The sequence below is a fragment of the Macaca thibetana genome, chromosome 12 (genome assembly GCF_024542745.1).
Source record: "Macaca thibetana thibetana isolate TM-01 chromosome 12, ASM2454274v1, whole genome shotgun sequence".
NCBI classification, from domain to species: domain Eukaryota; kingdom Metazoa; phylum Chordata; class Mammalia; order Primates; family Cercopithecidae; genus Macaca; species Macaca thibetana.
The window spans coordinates 78071322-78088343 of NC_065589.1; the positions used below are offsets into that span (position 1 = coordinate 78071322).

At 38.5% G+C, this 17022-nt stretch overlaps 1 protein-coding gene across 7 annotated transcripts in view; it reads left to right on the top strand.

Annotated features, from left to right (window-relative positions):
- Positions 1–1211: 1211 nt before the first annotated feature.
- The window catches only part of COBLL1 (cordon-bleu WH2 repeat protein like 1), a 198987-nt gene continuing 183176 nt past the window's right edge, over positions 1212–17022 (top strand). For 3 of the 7 annotated variants that reach the window (XM_050752916.1, XM_050752921.1, XM_050752918.1), the window contains exons 1-2: positions 1215–1405; positions 2091–2181. In XM_050752916.1, coding sequence (XP_050608873.1) covers positions 1318–1405; positions 2091–2181 — 179 coding nt within the window. In that variant the 5' untranslated portion in view covers positions 1215–1317. Of the gene's footprint in view, positions 1406–1543; positions 1653–2090; positions 2182–17022 lie in introns of those variants that run through there. The other 4 variants (XM_050752919.1, XM_050752917.1, XM_050752922.1 and 1 more) reach the window with 3 other exon arrangements.

The window sequence follows — 17022 nt, forward strand, 5'->3', positions numbered from 1 at the left end:
GAGTTATTGTTTAAAGACTAAAACCCAGAGGTATTTACATAAATTGCTTTACTCTTAGTTAAAATCTCTAAAAGCAACTTTTTCTAATATGGTTCCAGTATTGCAATCCAAATGAGTCATGTGTTTTTCTTTTCATATTTAAGATGCACTGAAAGGACTACATTATGCAGTGAAAGAAAGAAATACCAATGCCTGCGTATGATAGACAAATGGCACACTGCTAGGTATTTAGTTCAGCAATCTTTTTTGTTGCTGAAATGGATAAACAACTAAAGGAGCATTAAAATCAATTTAATTTTAATACCTGCCAAATGTTATTCTATCAGTGGCTAACACAGGTTTATTACTTGATGTTAGTACTACAACAGAAGTCCCCTGCAGGATGTTCCTTCATGTAAGATCTCTCCATCAGTTTAATCCAAATATGTTTTAAAACTGTCATTTTAAGTTGATTTCTTAATGTCATATGGTTTTCTGAAAACACATTTTTGGACCCATCAGAATGGCTCGCATCTTAAAACAATTGGCACTTATGAAAAATATAAAATATGTAAATAATTAGGGTGGTGCAAAAGTAATTGCGGTTTTACGATTACTTTTAAAAATGGCAAAAACCGCAGTTACTTTTGCACCAACCTAGTACCTGTCAGGTGTAAAGAATCATGTAAAAGGCATGCACGTGGATACTAAAACGTTCAAACAAGCACACATCTGTGTCTAATTCCTTTACCCTTGTAAAACTTCCAATAAGTGAATACAATCTATCAGTTAATTCTTAGTTTATAGACTGTCATCAGACATTCTGTTGTCCAGTTCTCATGTCAGAGCTCTTATAGGCTTTTACAAAAAATGCCTCTGAAGACAGGGCAAGCTTAAACCTGCCATCAATTAGAAAGATCTGTGTCACAGGTGCACTTTTAAAAGAATGGCAATCTTAGAGGTCAAGTTAAAAACACAAATTAAAAAAAAAAAAAAAACAATCCTGGACGTCGAGGGTCAGACTCCAGGGAGGGCAAGCTGCAGGTCCCACTCTGCGAGTTTCTGTCCTCATTCCGCGGAGGCCCTAATCCTCCCCGCGGATCCTGGCAAGGCAGGTAACCTCCCTTCCCCCACACCTGTCCGGCTCGGGCGCACCAGCCTTCCCCAAGCGCAGCCCTAGCGGTGGGAATGGGAACACCTCGTCTGGGAGCTTCCTTTCGGTTCAGCTTCCCCAGCCGGACCCCAAAGACCCGAAGCCCTGGGGGAAGGAAATTCCAACTCGCTCCCGGCCCACCCCCGCCCCGTTCCTTTCTCCGGCTCGCTGCTTCCCTCGCTCCGATGCCGCCGAGCTCTTCCCCACTTCTGGGCGGCAGTGCTGCACAGGCGGCGGCGAGCTCCCGGACTCCGGGCAGGGAAATGGGGCAGGGTGAGTGAGAGAGCGGGCTCCAGCGAGGCCCCCAGCGCCCAGCGAACGCCCGCACCCCGCCCGCGGGACAGGGGAGGCGCTGAGTCGGCCCTGCCCGCGCTGGGCTGAGCCTCGCAGGGGTTGCCGCTTCTCCATTCAAGTCCTGGCTTGAGAGCCGAGCGGCAAGAGCGCGGGCCGGGGGAGGGAAGAGTAGGAGAGGAAGCCGCGAGGGAGAACAGGCGAGCTACTGTCTCCTTTGGGAAAGAACGTAGGAGCCTTGGGTGGGAAAAGAGAGATCAGCCCTTCCAACTTCTCTTAGGGAAAAGTTTTCCCAGGGCGTTTTGTTTGTGCAAACTCGGCCGGTGGAGCCTGGGAGTGCGCTGCCGGCGTGGCGGCGGTGCCCGTGCGCCCGGCCCCGCTCCTCTCCCTCCCCGAGAGGCGCCAAATGGCTACCCAGTAAACCCCACGGGGCGGGGGCTGCAGCGCCGCCGCCTCCTCTGCGGTGCTCTGGGCGCCCGCTAGACCTTGCAGCGACGGCGGCGGCGCCCGCGGGCTGGGAGCCGGGGCCCGCAGGTGGAAGCGCACCCGGGAGGCGGGCCGGCCCGGGCTGGGGCAGCGCGGGCGGGCTCTTGACGCTCAGCCAGCTTCGCTCCGGCCTCGGGAAGGCGTGCGTCCCGCCCTGACCCGCCGGTCTCTCCCACCCCAGCAGTGACGCGCCGCCTGGGAGCTGGAGCCCGCGCAGCGCCCCGCAGGGCGATGGACGGCCGAACCCCGCGCCCGCAGGACGCCCCAGTCGGGTAAGCCCAAAGCGCCGCGCCGCCCCTCACTGGGGAGGGCGAGGACGGCGAGGATAGCGAGGCCTCGGCCGTTTCACCTGGCTGGCAACTCGCTGCCCTGCCAGCGGCCTGACTCACTGGCTGTCCTCCACGCGGCCGGGGAGGCTGCTTCCTCCCGGCCTTCTCGGAGGCCGCCCGGGAGGAGGGCTCGGGTCGTTTCTGGTTGCCTTCCTACCGGGGCTGCCCTGGGTTGCTGAAGGCCAGCTGAATGCCAGGAATTGGGTGAGGAGTCCGAGAGCAAAAATTGTAACAAAGGGGCCCTTGTTTGGGCTCTGGGGGAGCGGTGGACGATACCTGTAAGTGAGCTCCTGGGGAGGGAGGGCAAAAGTTTCCTTGGCCATGGGCTGAGACCCAGGCAGGTGAGCAATGCCAAGGTGACTGTAAGGAGTGGGCTTTCTGCAGGCGGTTGGAGGGGGACAGGAGGGTGTGCCAGCTGTCAGCCCGCATGACAGTTCCGGGAGCGAGCGGGGTGCGCGCCTCTGACTGGGGGTGTGTGTGCCTGTGGCCAATTGCTGGTGCCAAAACCCAGGGCAAATCAGATTGCAAACAACTCTACTTTTCTTTTTATCCTCACATGTTTGAGAAGAGAGGAAGGGGCTGTCACATGGTGAGTTAATGTTAAATGAGGCATGTCTTCCTGCCAGATATGCTAATAGTCACCTTGCTAAGCGTTTGAGTAAACAGCAATGAGAACAGGTAGTTCTGCAAGAGATGAAGAAAACCCGAAATTAACCTTGGTCTTGGTAAATAGTTTAGGAGTAAGCTGGATGCTAGTTGAGCTTCTGAAGTGGGAAACTCATTTGATGTAGTACAACTTTTTTTCCCCCCAGTGTTAAGTGTTCCTCCAACAGTTTATTTTCTTAGTTAATCTGAACGCAGAAATGCCCAATTGAGAATATGAGCATTCCAGAAATAGAAACGTTAGGGAAAAATCGACGTTGTCACTAATGAATGAGACTTGTACAATTTTCCTGATTTAAGAGTGTAGAAGTCATTTTTCCCTGGAACATGACAGGCGTTTCCTTAGAAGCAAGTCACAGCATGTTTATTCATCAGAGACCATGCGAACATTGGCAGTTGTCTAGAGGAAACATGGAAAAGTCTCAAAGCAACATGACTAATCTAAAAGATATTTAGTATAATTTTTACATAGAGGAAACGTAGTATGTGAATTAATTATTTCATTTTGTTCCAATTAACTTTCTCCTCTCTGCAAATATTCCTCTCGCTGTTGACTTTCATTTCTTTCCCCAGGTTTTTCATTGTTTAAATATTATCATATCTCCTTACATATATTCTCACATTAGGATGAGTAAAGAAATATATTGGTAGAAAGATATTGAGCATACAAGCAAGATTCCTAAGTGGAGCTGCAGAATTATGTGAATTGACGAGACAGCTGTCAGGATACTGAAATGTATTCAGGGATTGCAAAATAAAATAGAATTAAATCGGGTTTGGAAATGGATTAGGTTAAGGTACTTTCAAAAACAAGAAAGAAAAACATACCTGCTTTCACAAAATACACCCATGGGTGTTCAGAAGTCACTGGGGACTTTAAGTAAATAGGTGAGGTCAGGTGGCTCTGTGTTGAAGAAACAGAAAAACACTTTTTGCTGGCAAGCATAACTATAGTAAGAACCTTCAGACTTTACTCTTGGTATTTTATTTTAATGTAGAGACGAGGTCTTGCTATGTTGCCTAGGCTGATCTCAAACCCCTGGCTTCAAGCAATCCTCTAACCTTGGCTTCCCAAAATGTTAGGATTACCAGTGTGAGCCAGTGCGCCCAGCCACTTTTGAGAATTTAAAGGTTAAACTGATAAGTTATTTGCTTAAAAAGGAAGTACAAAAGAGCTTTATCTAATTTGTCAAACATCTTTAAAGGACTTTTGCCCTCCCCTTTTCAAATTTAAGTAGGGAAAATGTGTCAACACCTTATCTAAAATAACACAGTAGTTCTATCATTTTACCTGACATTATTCAGAGAAGTGATCATTACCTGAAAAATATCAACATTAAAAAATTACCTCTCTACTTCATTTGTCTTCTTTCACTTGTCTAACTTGTCCTTTGGCATATGCCTGTCATATAAGATTTGTTGAATATTTAATATTCAGTATTGCCTCTGTTCTTTCTCAAAAACCCAGAATATAAAAGGTTTAAATTGGGGGAGAAATATCTAGACAAGGATATTTTGGAGGTGGCAGGCAGCAATCTTAATATGTTATAATTGTTAGGTTTTGGAGGAAAATTTCTTGCTATAAAACTGACTAATTATATCATAACTCATTACTTTAATAGACAATGAAGCCTAGTTTAGTCTTTATCCTTGGATATTACTGTTGGAAAGAATTCCTCTGTAATTTTCCAAGTTTTACATTGTTGTAACATGTCATTTTAACATAGCACCAAGTTTTGTTCTCCACATTTTATAAATGAGACTCTGAAGCTCAGAAACACTGAGTGAGTGTGTTGAAGTCCCAGCAAATTAGTAGTAAAACCAGAAGAAAAACTCTAAGTGCCTAGTTCATTTTGTTAATTGCTTTTAATCTTTTCTTGACCATGGTATGATATAACAATCTACATTTTAACAGATAACTTATATTTAACCATTAACTCTGTAATATTTTAATACATTTCAGGAAAAATGTAGTTAATATCCTTATCCTCACTTTTATTAATTCTATGATAAATTAGCCCATTTGGGGAATGATTGATTATTTTAGGAAAATAAAATAGTATTATGGCCTCTCCGCTGCTGCTTTTTCTTTGAAACATTCTAAATAATAATTGTAACATCAAAAGGGATAGTTTGAAGGTTTTTTGGTGCCTTCCCGCATTTAACTCGCATTTAGCGTTCTACGACATTGTGAGTTATGTGGGTTGGGTGTCATTTTCTTTTCAGTGGAAGCGACGGTGCAAAGAAATAGTGGCTGCCTTAGGGTGTGTGCTGGTGAAATCCCTGCCTTGAAAGGGTCTGATACTGTGGTCATCTTGAATGGCTTTCATTTTGGCCTCCATTGTACTGCTTTAATCCCTTACCATTCTAGATTAGATCCCTTTCTTTTGAGACAGGGTGGAGTCTTGCTATGTTGCCCAGGCTGACCTTGACCTCTTGGGCCCAAGTAATCCTCCCACCTCAGCCTCCTGAGTAGCTGAGACTACAGTCACAAGCCACTGTGCCTGGCTTTAGATCCCTTTCTTAATATCATGCAGAAGTATCCACTTTATATTTGTTGTTCTGTATCTTATGGGCTTCTTTTTGGCATTTGTTTTGAGGCTAAGAGTTCAGATGTCAAAAGACATTGAGTCACAACAGTTTCGGTTTTCCTTTGAGCAAAAAGTTTGCATGCAACTTTATATATATTCAAATGTAATATGTACATTCTTATATATTTACATATTTTATGTATACTATACATATACATACAAAGATACTCCTATCTAATTCATGTGTGTGTTTTCATATGTATGTGAAAGTTGACTGGCTTAACTTGCATACTGATCTAGATGAAAAATGATAAATCATTTTTATATTTGTTTCTACGAAGTGGAAATCCTAGGTTGGTTTGCGTTTTTTTGTAGAGAGCAACACTGTTGGAGACCCTTGTTGGAAAATTGAAATGCTGCATTGGAAAAGAGAGTGATAGCCAAAAGTGATTTCCTTCTCTAACGTGGATATCCAATTAGTAAAGTTATTTAAGTTTCCTATATTAGTACTTAGTAAAGTGACATTAATCTCTTAGAAAAAGCAACATGATTGCTGACATCAACTTGGGTGCTTATCTTTGGAACTAGTGCTTACGTTCTTTACTTACCCAGATATGCTTTACAAAAAAAAATCCTTCGAAATTTAAATGTCAAAAGCTTAATTGACCTTGCTCCTGAGGATCTTAATATTTTGATTCTGAAGTACATTTTCAGGAATGTACAAGGGGGACAAAAGCTCTCTATCATTTTGCAGCTTTGGAGCTATGGGGTTAATTGAAGGCATATGAAAAATTAAAGAATGATGTAACAGCTGCTTTCTTAAGCTTTCGTAGGGGAGTGTTATTTGTTCTAAAGTTTCCCTGTGTGAACTGAGTTCTTGAATACTTAGAAGTTAAGTGACTTTTCTGAAGTTTCAACATGAGAGTCATCTGGGGTGCTTTCACACTAATTCTTGGGCTCTCACACCCCCGCCCATTCTGATTTTAATTCTCCTGGTCTGGGACCAGGGGATGGCTAGTTTTAAAATGCTGCTCAGGTGATTGTAGTGTGTGACCAGATTTGAGAATCATTGATTAAGTAGATATCAACAGCTAACATGGAGCTGATGCCAAAAAGAGAATAGAGGCTGTTACTAATAATTTGTAAGGAACTCAAGATTGTAACTTTAGCATTATTTTGCCTTTTGAAAGATTCCATGTAGGTGCTTTACAGTATTATTTTTAAAGCTTTTGCTACTTCTTTTTGAATAAGTATATTAACTTCATTTTACAGTGAATGAAACTGAGGATCAGAGAGCTTAATTAACACATTGAAGGTCATACAACTCTAAGGAATGGAAGATTATTAGAAACAAGCTCTGATTCCAAACCTATGCTTTTCATAGGGCTATGTTTTCTACCATGGATTATACTGAATGGCTAAAAATGATTTTTATTTAAAGTGGCCTTATAAAAGCATTATCTTGATTCTTTTTAAAATCATGTTTATATTTTATATTTAAAAACTACAAATTTCAATGCATATAAAATGTCTAGCATTTAAAAGGAGATTAAATATTGGATTATGTCTTCAAAGTAATGTGTAACATATTCCTGTGTTTGGTATGATGTTATTTAACTCATAGTAAACTGGCATTTTTTTTCATCATATGACAAAGTCTGTACTTATTTTTTGATATTAGGCAGCTATTAAATGTGTAATAATATTTCAAAAGTAGGATTTTTGATTACTGAATAAGAAAAATGAAATTCTTTGTTAAAACAGTGCAATACTTGTCCTTCAAAATCAGATTATCTCTACATGAATTAGAGGATATTGAATAACAATATTATGACCTTATATTTTTGGTTTATATTTAACCATTAACTCTGTAATATTTTAATACATTTCAGGAAAAACGTAGTTGATATCCTTATCCTCACTTTTATTAATTCTATGATAAATTAGCCCATTCGGGGAATGATTGATTGTTTTAGGAAAATAAAATAGTTTTATAGCCTCTCAGCTGCTGCTTTTTCTTTGAAACATTCTAAATAATAATTGTAACATCAAAAGGGATAGTTTGAAGTTTTTTTGGTGCCTTCACACATTTAACTCCTATTTAGTGTTCTACAACATTGTGAGTTATATGGGTTGGGTGTCATTGAAATGCCAGATGTGTTAATATAATAATAAATGCCAAACTTCATGTTATTAAGACAACTACTTTTAATTAATCAGTCAAAAACTCCTGAACCCTTACTTTATATAAAACACATTTTTCTAGGCACTGGGAAATAGGCTTCTAATCTTAAGAGCTTCACTACAGAAATTATATGTATCTGTAGGAATAAAAGGAACATGATATTAGTGTATAAATGATACTTTGTTACTGGCTTAAAACATTATGTCTATGCTTATAATTTAAAATGCAACAGCCTAACTTATGGGTCAGCAAACTATGGTCTAGCCAACTATGTCCTGAAAGTCAAAACAGCCCTCTACCTGCTTTTTTCCCCCTTTTTTCTCCTTTTTTTTTTTTTTTTTAAATTGTGGTAAAATATGCATAGCATAAAATTTACCATCTTAACCATTTTTAACTGCATGGTCATTGGTGTTAACGCACATTCATATTGTTGAACCATCACCACCATCCATCATTATAACTCCTTCATCTGGCAAAACTGAAACTCTAAACCCATTAAACAGTAATGTCCCCATTCAACTTTCTCCAGCCCCCCAACAACCACCATTATTCTTTGTCTCTATGATTTTGACTACTCTAGGTACCTCTTACAAGTGAGATCAAAGTCTGTCTTTTTTTGACTGGCTTATTTCACGTAATGTCATACGTGTTGTAGTATGTATCAGTACTTTATTTCTTTTTATAGCTGAATAATATTCCATTGTATGTATAGACCACATTTTGCTTATCTATTCATCCGTAAGTGGATATTTGGGTTGCGTTCACATTTTAGTTATTGTGAATAGTGCTGTTGCTATGAATAAGGGTATACAAATACCTCTTGAAGACCCTGCTTTCAGTTCTTTTGGGTATGTTGTTAGAAAGGCTGGATCATATAGCAGTTTTATTTATTTATTTTGAAGAACTGCCGTACTGTTTGTTTGTTTGTTTGTTTACAGTGGTTGTATCATTTTATATTCTCACCAAAAGTACACGAGGTTCCAATTTCTCTTCACCAATTTTTATGTTATGGAGCTCCCCCCCACTTCCCTGTAGCTGCTATCCTAATGGGTATGTGGTAGTATCTCATTGCATGTTTGATTCCTGTTTCCCTAACGTGTAGTTATTTGGAATACCTTTTCGTTGGCCATTTGTAAATCATCTTTGGAGAAATGTCTGTTCAAGTCCTTTGTTTTTCAATCTGTTTGTTTTAATTCTGTCTATATTCTGGATGTTAATCTGCTATCCTCCACCTGTATTTATAGAGTTTTACTGGCAAACAGCCACCCATGCTCATTTGCATATTATTCTCCAACTGCTTTCACATTATAGTTGAATAGTCCAGATAAAGACCATATGGCCTGCAAAGCTAAAAATATTTGCCCTCTGGCTCTATACAGACAAAGTTTGCTGACCCACTGGCCTAATTTATAAGATCAGTAAATTAACTAGTCATTGTTTAATTAAAAATTTATTGTATACAGGAGACTTCTAAGTATGAACTGAAATGTCGGTTAAAACAAAATTATTTATTATCTGTATGGAGTGAAATATATCTAATACTAGAGGATTTTGCAGAATGGAGATTGGTGATTGATTCCTTTTTCAAGTAAAGACTAGACTTGGCTGTTGGCAAACATTTTAGACTTTTAACATTTATAAGATATTAGAATATATTTTAAAGAGAATTCCAGACTTCTGTGCCAGAGAAACTTTAGAAAAAATGACTGATATAATTAAGAAGATATTTAGAAACAAATGTGCATAGGAGGAAATGGACCGAAGGTGGAAGGAGTTCCTATCTAGTTTTTTGAGTCTAAAAGTCAAAATGTCTTTATAATTTCCAGCAAGTATTTTTATTGTTGTTCAAGATACTTCATGTACTCAAGCTTTTGGTGTTCTAACATTAGTATGATAGTTGTTATGAGATTTTTTTTATGACTTTGCTTTGCTAAAATTTTCCCCCCATCTGCTACAGTAAAAACAAACTAAAAGTATGAGAGAAAGAAGTTTCCCATGACTATTTATAAAAGGCCAAACGTCTTCAGTTTTGCATACAAACTTCATATCTGAGGAATGAATCCTTTGGAAAAGATTCTCAAAGATTGGCTAGTCTTTAGAAAAATGGTAGAGTGAGCATGGGTAATTTATTTCATATAATTTAAGTTCACTGTGCTGTTTATAAATTTAAATATTTTAAAACTGTTGACTTTAGATGTAAGAAATCTGTGGAGTTGAATTTTGGAGCATTTTGGCAAAGTGCTTTAATTGGAATTGTCATCTCAGTATGAAGGCAGCAAAGAATGTAAAGGCAGGAGATATGGCCTATTAAGCTCAACTCATAGAAAGTTGAAAACTTAGTTCTATTTGTAGCTTGTAGCTATTTATTTATTTATTTATTTTTGAGACAGGGTCTTGCTCTGTGGCCCAGGCTGGAGTGCAGTGGCACAATCTCAGCTTATTGCAGCCTCTGCCTTCTGGGCTGCAGTGATCCCCTCACCTCAGCCTCCCGAGTAGCTGGGATTATAGGCATGTGCCACCATGCCCAGCTAATTTTTGTACTTTTTGGAGAGATGTTGTCCAGGCTGGTCTCAACCTCCTGGCCTCAAGAGATCCTCTCACCTCAGCCTCCTAAAGTGCTGAGATTACAGACATGATCCACAGTGCCGGGCTTGTAGTGTGTGTGTGTGTGTCTTTTTTTTTTTTTTGAGATGGAGTTTCACTCTCGTTGCCCAGGCTGGAGTGCAACGGCGAGATCTCGGCTCACCGCAACCTCCATCTCCCAGTTTCAAGCAATTCTCCTATCTCAGCCTCCCGAGTAGCTGGGATTACAAGCACGCACCACCATGCCTGGCTAATTTTGTAGTTTTAGTAGTGACGAGGTTTCTCCTTGTTGGTCAGGCTGGTCTGAAACTCCTGTCCTCAGGTGATCTGCCCGCCTCGGCAAAAGTGCTGGAATTACAGGTGTGAGCCACCGTGCCTGGCCATTTGTTGGGCCATTTGTAGTTTTTAATTCCTCAATTGAAATCAGAGCTATATAAACAATTATTATTTGTAATATAAACAATTATTTTTTAAAAGTATGGTTTAATAGGACAGAGGTTTTCTTTTGTAATGACTTCAGGCTTGTAGAAAATTCCTTTGGACATAAAGGTGTAAAAATACCATATATTTGAGAATAGTCAAAGTGTTTCAGAAGCAAACCTCTGAAATGTGGTTGAATAAAAGCTGAGTTATAGTAGTTTGGGTTCAAAATATGGTTGTACTTATAAAATCTGATGTTTTAAAATATGGTGTGTAGGTTGACTTTAAATAGGATTGAATGCTAAGGCATCGGAATATATCTTTAAAATAATATTAATCATTAGAAAAATTACATTGATTCTCAGTGTGATTAATTTGAGGGATTAACACCAAGTAGTTGGTAGGCATTCTGGTGTATTTTTAAAAATTAAATATACCTTTTTACCTTATAGCCTAAAGTAAAGCTTTACATCATAGCCTCTGTAATTACAACAACATGTGTTTGTAAGGAAGTAGAGTTAAGATGCTCAAATCTAGGTGAGACATTTATCTACAGTCCTTGAGGATTCCAGCTCTCAAATCTGCCTTCATGCACATGCACACATAGTATTTCTGGAGAAATGGAATCGAGGAAGTATTAGATGATCCCAAGGGGAGTAGCGGGGGCTGAAGCCAAAGTTTTAATAGCTACCACAGTTGTGTATTGATTGAGATGTGCTGGAAAAACAGGAAATTGAGCTGCTAAACGGGAAAATGACTACTATCCTACCATTCCCAGACCTGATTGGATGTGCCACAGTTTCTAGGCCAGTTAGCCATAATCAAGATAATTACAGGAGTCATTGAATTCATTTTCTCCTTTGTGCTAAGATGAATGCAAGTTACACACAAAATGGAAGCCTCCGAGGGTAGAGCAACTCTTTCTCTTTTTTTATGCCTGATAGTCACTTGCTGTATCACTGCTTTAATAGAATTAGGAGAGAGACAGGGTCACTATCTTATAGGACAGTATCTGTATTTCCTGGTCTATGGCAGCTCCTATAATTCTCAGGTATCCGTGATTCAGTTATTGGTGGCAAACTCCTGAGCAAACTGTCGTACCACACTGTGGGGGTGAGTTCTTCCTGTCTCTTGCTCCTACATAAGATGTGGTGTTCCCCATTTCCAGATAGCAGCTAGGTGCTTTAACTTAAAGCAAAAAAAAAAATACTGTTTCTGTGCTTCAGGAGAGCAAAGCTGAAAGTGGTAGAAAAAAACATCAGCAGGTGAAAAGAATGTTTAAATTTTATTTATTTCTGCTAGATAACGTAAGTAAAATTTAAATGATCCCTACTAGGTAATTTAAATAAAATTTAATAACATTTTAAATGTTAAAATAAAAATTATTTTTATTTTTTAAATTATTTTTTGAGACAGAGTCTCACTCTGTTGCCCAGGCTGGAGTGCAGCGGCTTGCTCTCAGTTCACTGTAACCTCTGCCTCCCAGGTTCAAGTGATTCTCCTGTCTCAGCCTCCCGAGTAGCTGAGACTACAGGCATGCACCACCATGCCTGGCTAATTTTTGTATTTTTAATAGAGACGGTGTTTCATCTGGTGGCCAGGCTGATCTCGAACTCCTGACCTTGGGTGATCCCCCTGCCTTGGCCTCCCAAAATGCTGGGATTACAGGCATGAGCCACTGTGCCCTGCCAAAAATAAAATAAAATTTTCAATGTTCGTGATCCTATGATATCAGTCTTTTCAGTTTCCTCTTTCTCTGAAAGTAGGTAAACTTTATTGTGATTATTATCTATGAACTTTGTTCCTCCCTTTAGGAAAGTGAGATTTGACTTTGATTGAACGAAAAATATTTAATGCTAGTAATCTGAAAAGAGGAAATATACTCATTTTTCCTCTCACATTTGAATTGGGATGAGTTTTATATCTAGAATCTATTCCACTTTCTAGTTCACTTCACTTTACCATACATCATTTTGAAATACAATCTGATCTGAAACAAACAATATTCAAGAGTAATTCACACCATAGGTTTGTGATTCTATGTAGAAATATGTAGGAAATTCACTCTTAGATGACGCTAGGAAAATATAGTACTGAAGTTTGTGCTGGTATCCTTGTGAAACCTAGAAACATATTTCCAACACTAATTTAGTTACACGGTTATAAGTTATATAATCTTAAATTTATTTAGGAGAATTTTTACAGCTTTCTAATCAAATTCAAGATTCATATATATATGTGGGGTGCAACACTTTGAGATTTGAGATTTTCATTTTTTGTGTATCATTTAGGACACTAAGGTTATGCATGTTTGAATTAGTGGCAGTTCTAAAAATTATCTGAGGATTTTGAATATTTACTATACTTTTTGATAACCCAAATCCATTCTTTTTTGTTGACAGCAGTGGGGTGTTTTAATGTCTTGGATTTGGGACATTCACAGTTTCCGTATATTACTATAAAGCGTAGGTAAGGTAGAGACCAAGTTTCTGGCATCCCATGGATATTTGGAAGGGTTTGAACACAAAGGTACCACAAATACCAGTGGTATTAAAGGAATAGCCTTGCGGCACCAAGAAATACAGTTTAGGATGCAGGGAGTGAGTAGTACAGTGAAATGATTTAATTCCATGGTCAGCATCTTTTACTTCTACTTTTACAGAGGAACTCATCTCAGCTTAGTTGCCACTCGGTGGCTGAACCATTGTGGATGGTTTTGTACTTGTCATCGCCGTGGCCCTAGGACTCTCTTTTTTCAGAATGTGGATCTATGTCACACCAGTATGGACCTATGTCAAACATTCTTATGGAAGTGGAAGGAGTGCAAGAAAAGGAGGAGACACTTTAGGATTTGAGAAGGGAGATGTTTTTATTCCTAAATCTTAGAGAACCAGCCAGCTTCTTAAATTTGACACTTCTAATTAAATAGTTTTCATTGTTATATGCAGCTGAAGCTCTATAATTGGTTATCTCAAGAAAAATATTTTAAAGTATTTATATTCAAAATAAAATGGAAAAATCTGGGAGATTTGGGGTAATACCCCAATCATATACAATTTTATTTTTCATTTATATTTAAATATATTATTTTTCAGTTGTGTATATGATATATATTTCTTTCTTTTCCCTTTGCCCTGTGTGATCTGCTTATGTATTTACACTACTGCTTCATGGAAAAAAATTAAATTTCATGGAGTTCTCTTCAAGGAGAGAATTTTATTTTTTATTTTTTGCTTTGGTTAGCTAAGTAGATGCATGCTTTGCTAAATGGAAATGGAAGAATAATTGTGTTTTTATTTGGGGATGTGGATGAAGATGAAAGAAGAAAACAAGCAAAATATATTCAGTGGGTGGGAAAATAAAAGCAGAGCAGTTTCTGATGGTAGAAGAAGAGGCAGCTGTGCTAATGCTGGGCTGTATTGCCACTAAACAAGCAGTTTGAAGGCTTTGATCACTTGTATTCACTTTGTAACTCGGGTACTGTTTGTGGAACACTTCTGTGATCTTAGGTTATTATGAAGTGTTTTCTGCCAAAGACTATATATAACCCCTTCAAAAGTACCCTATCTGATTGTGGGGGAAAATATTCCGTCCAAAATTAAATGGATGGTTGTGCCAACGACAGTTCTTTACAATGGGATTTATGGGCCATGTTATTTATTCGTTATTTTTCTAATAGGCAACATATTCAAATGTCACAAAAAGCAAAAGAGCAAAATGACAAAACGGTGAGACATCTCCTTCTAGCATCTTGGTTCCTGTCACCCATTTCTTTCCCAGAGGCAATCAGTGTTATGAGTTCTTTTGAATCCTGGTAGCATTCTAAACTAGCACTGTCCAATGGAAATATAAGCCACAAATGCAATTTTAAATATTTTAGGAGCCACATTAAAAAATTAATGTAAATAACATATTACATGACACATGGTTATATGATTCGAAGTCTTTCAAAACAATAAAGTTGTCTTTAGCAAAAAAAATTTTATACCAAGTCAGATTTGAAATGTAAATTAATTCCATTAAAATGTCAGTTTCTTAGTCACACTAGCCACATCTCAGTTGCTCAAGAGCCTCATGTGCGTAGTGGCTACTGTACGGTTAGTGCATCTCCTTATATTCATGAGCCAGTGTGTGTACGTATATAGTTTCTCCCTTTTTTATACACATTGAGTGCTGCTTCATACATTTCTTTTTTACTTAACAATCTACTTTGTAATTACTCCATTTTATTACATAAAGAGCTTTATTTTTTTCCTAGCTATGTATTATATCTTTGTAGGGATGAATTTTAATTTATATAACCAGTCTCCTATTGATAGATATTTAGGTTTATTCCCCTCACTCACCCTTTGCTACTGAGTTGTCATTTTAATAACCTTTATGCAGTTTACAATTTGTTGTGAAACCCTAAAAGGAAAAGGCCATATTCTTTATTGCTTCTTTTGTGTAATTTGCAGGGTTTAATATCATTTCCACAGATACCTAGAAACAATGATCAGTTATTGTATAGGTGGTATTTGAGTTTGTGTGCACTCAAGCAAAAAGTCAGTGTTGAAGATGGAGACAAATTACTTGTCCATTGGAACGATAGGAGCTCAGTTATGCAAAGTATTGAACTGATTATTTAATATTCATTTTTATAGCCATTAAGCAATGAATTATTATTAAGACACCATTAAATGCCACACCGTTAACATTACTGTTTTATACCTCTCAGCACTCTATTATAAAATTCCATTCTTGGTTTGAGCTTCTCATTTAGGATTATTCCCTGCCATAGTATTTTTGAAAGAAATATGCATTTCATTAACAGTACTATATAAGTGAAAATTCTGAATAACATGTTCATTTTATATCTAGAAAAAACAAAAACTTTGTCCATCATGGGTAAGGTTGTTTAACAAGACAGAAAGGGTATATTATTTTTTACAACCTAAATATCCCCATTTGAGTAATTACAGCAGAGTGCTATTTTATTTATAGAACAGGTTGTATGTTTGAGAGTGAAATAGTCGTTAATTGTGTGACTAATTAGTACCTAAGAATTCATACTCATTTGTGTCAACACCTTGAAATCTAAATTGTCAATTTCCTTGCTATTTTGATTCCAGACTTCAATTGGTAGAGGACATTAGTCTTTTGATGTGAACAATAATGGGCTGAAGAGTAAGACCGAATAATGAAGGGTGTTTTCTTCTAGCTCATGAAAGAAAAGATGAGAATTTAGAGGTCTCATAAATGCAAGGAATCCAATTGTCATGTGGGCAGATAGGAAAGAAAAACAAGTATGAGTATTCTTTTATTCTTTCTTCCCAGTGTTTTTTGAATGTTACTCTTCAAAATGGCTACAAAACTGCAAATATTGTGGTAGAAATCAGATTTGTGCTTTTTAAAAAAATAAATGTTTTTTGGCAACAAATCAGCATTTTACATTATTCCCAAATAAGATGAAATTCTAAGCCAGAATTTACCATGAAAGAAAACCTTAAAGAAATGGGCCAGGCATGATGGCTTATGCCTGCAATCCCAGCACTTTGGGAGGCCAAGGTGGGTGGATCACTTGAGGTCAGGAGTTCGAGACCAGCCTGGCCAACATGGGGAATCCCTGTTTCTATTAAAATTACAAAATAGGCAGGCGTGGTAGTGCATGCCTATAATCTCAGCTACTCTGGAGGCTGTGGAGTGAGAATCTCTTGAACCCAGGAAGTGGAGGCTGCAGCGAGTCCAAATCACGCTACTGCACTCTAGCCTGGGTGACAGAGCGAGACTCTGTCTCAAACAAAGAAACAAGCAAAAAACAAAACCCACACAAAAAGAGAAACAAAACAAAACAAAACAAAAACCAAAAAACTTTAAAGAAACGATCATTTAATAGGATCAAGTATTCCATAAAACATTTTAAGTAAGCCTAATACTCTACATTTAACTCTGCTGGCTGCCTCACAGTTGTCTGATGCAATGAAACAGTGCACTTGGCACTCTAGCATTTAACAGCATTAGTTTTGGTTTCAAATAAAACTGGTCCAGCAAGAAGTCAGATAGCACTTGGCAGGCGGCTACTGGGTAGCGAGCTTGGAGACAGAACCTAGACCTCAATCTGTGCTCTGCCACTTGCTGGCTTTAGGCACTTTGTTTCCCCTCTCTCAGCCACAATTTCTTCCATTGTGGAAGAAGACAGTAATACAGAATGAAAGCGTGACAATAATACAGTATATGCCAGCCATTTGGTTTATGTTTGTGAAATCTTAATTACATTGCTAGAAAACAGCTGATTGTGATGTGGGCATCATTATTGTACTATTTTGAAACCAGTGAAGGACAGTACACTCCCTGTTCTCATTTGCCTCTCCCAGGAAGTGGAGGATGAAGTTGGTTAGAAAGTTCATAAGTCCACTGTGAAAC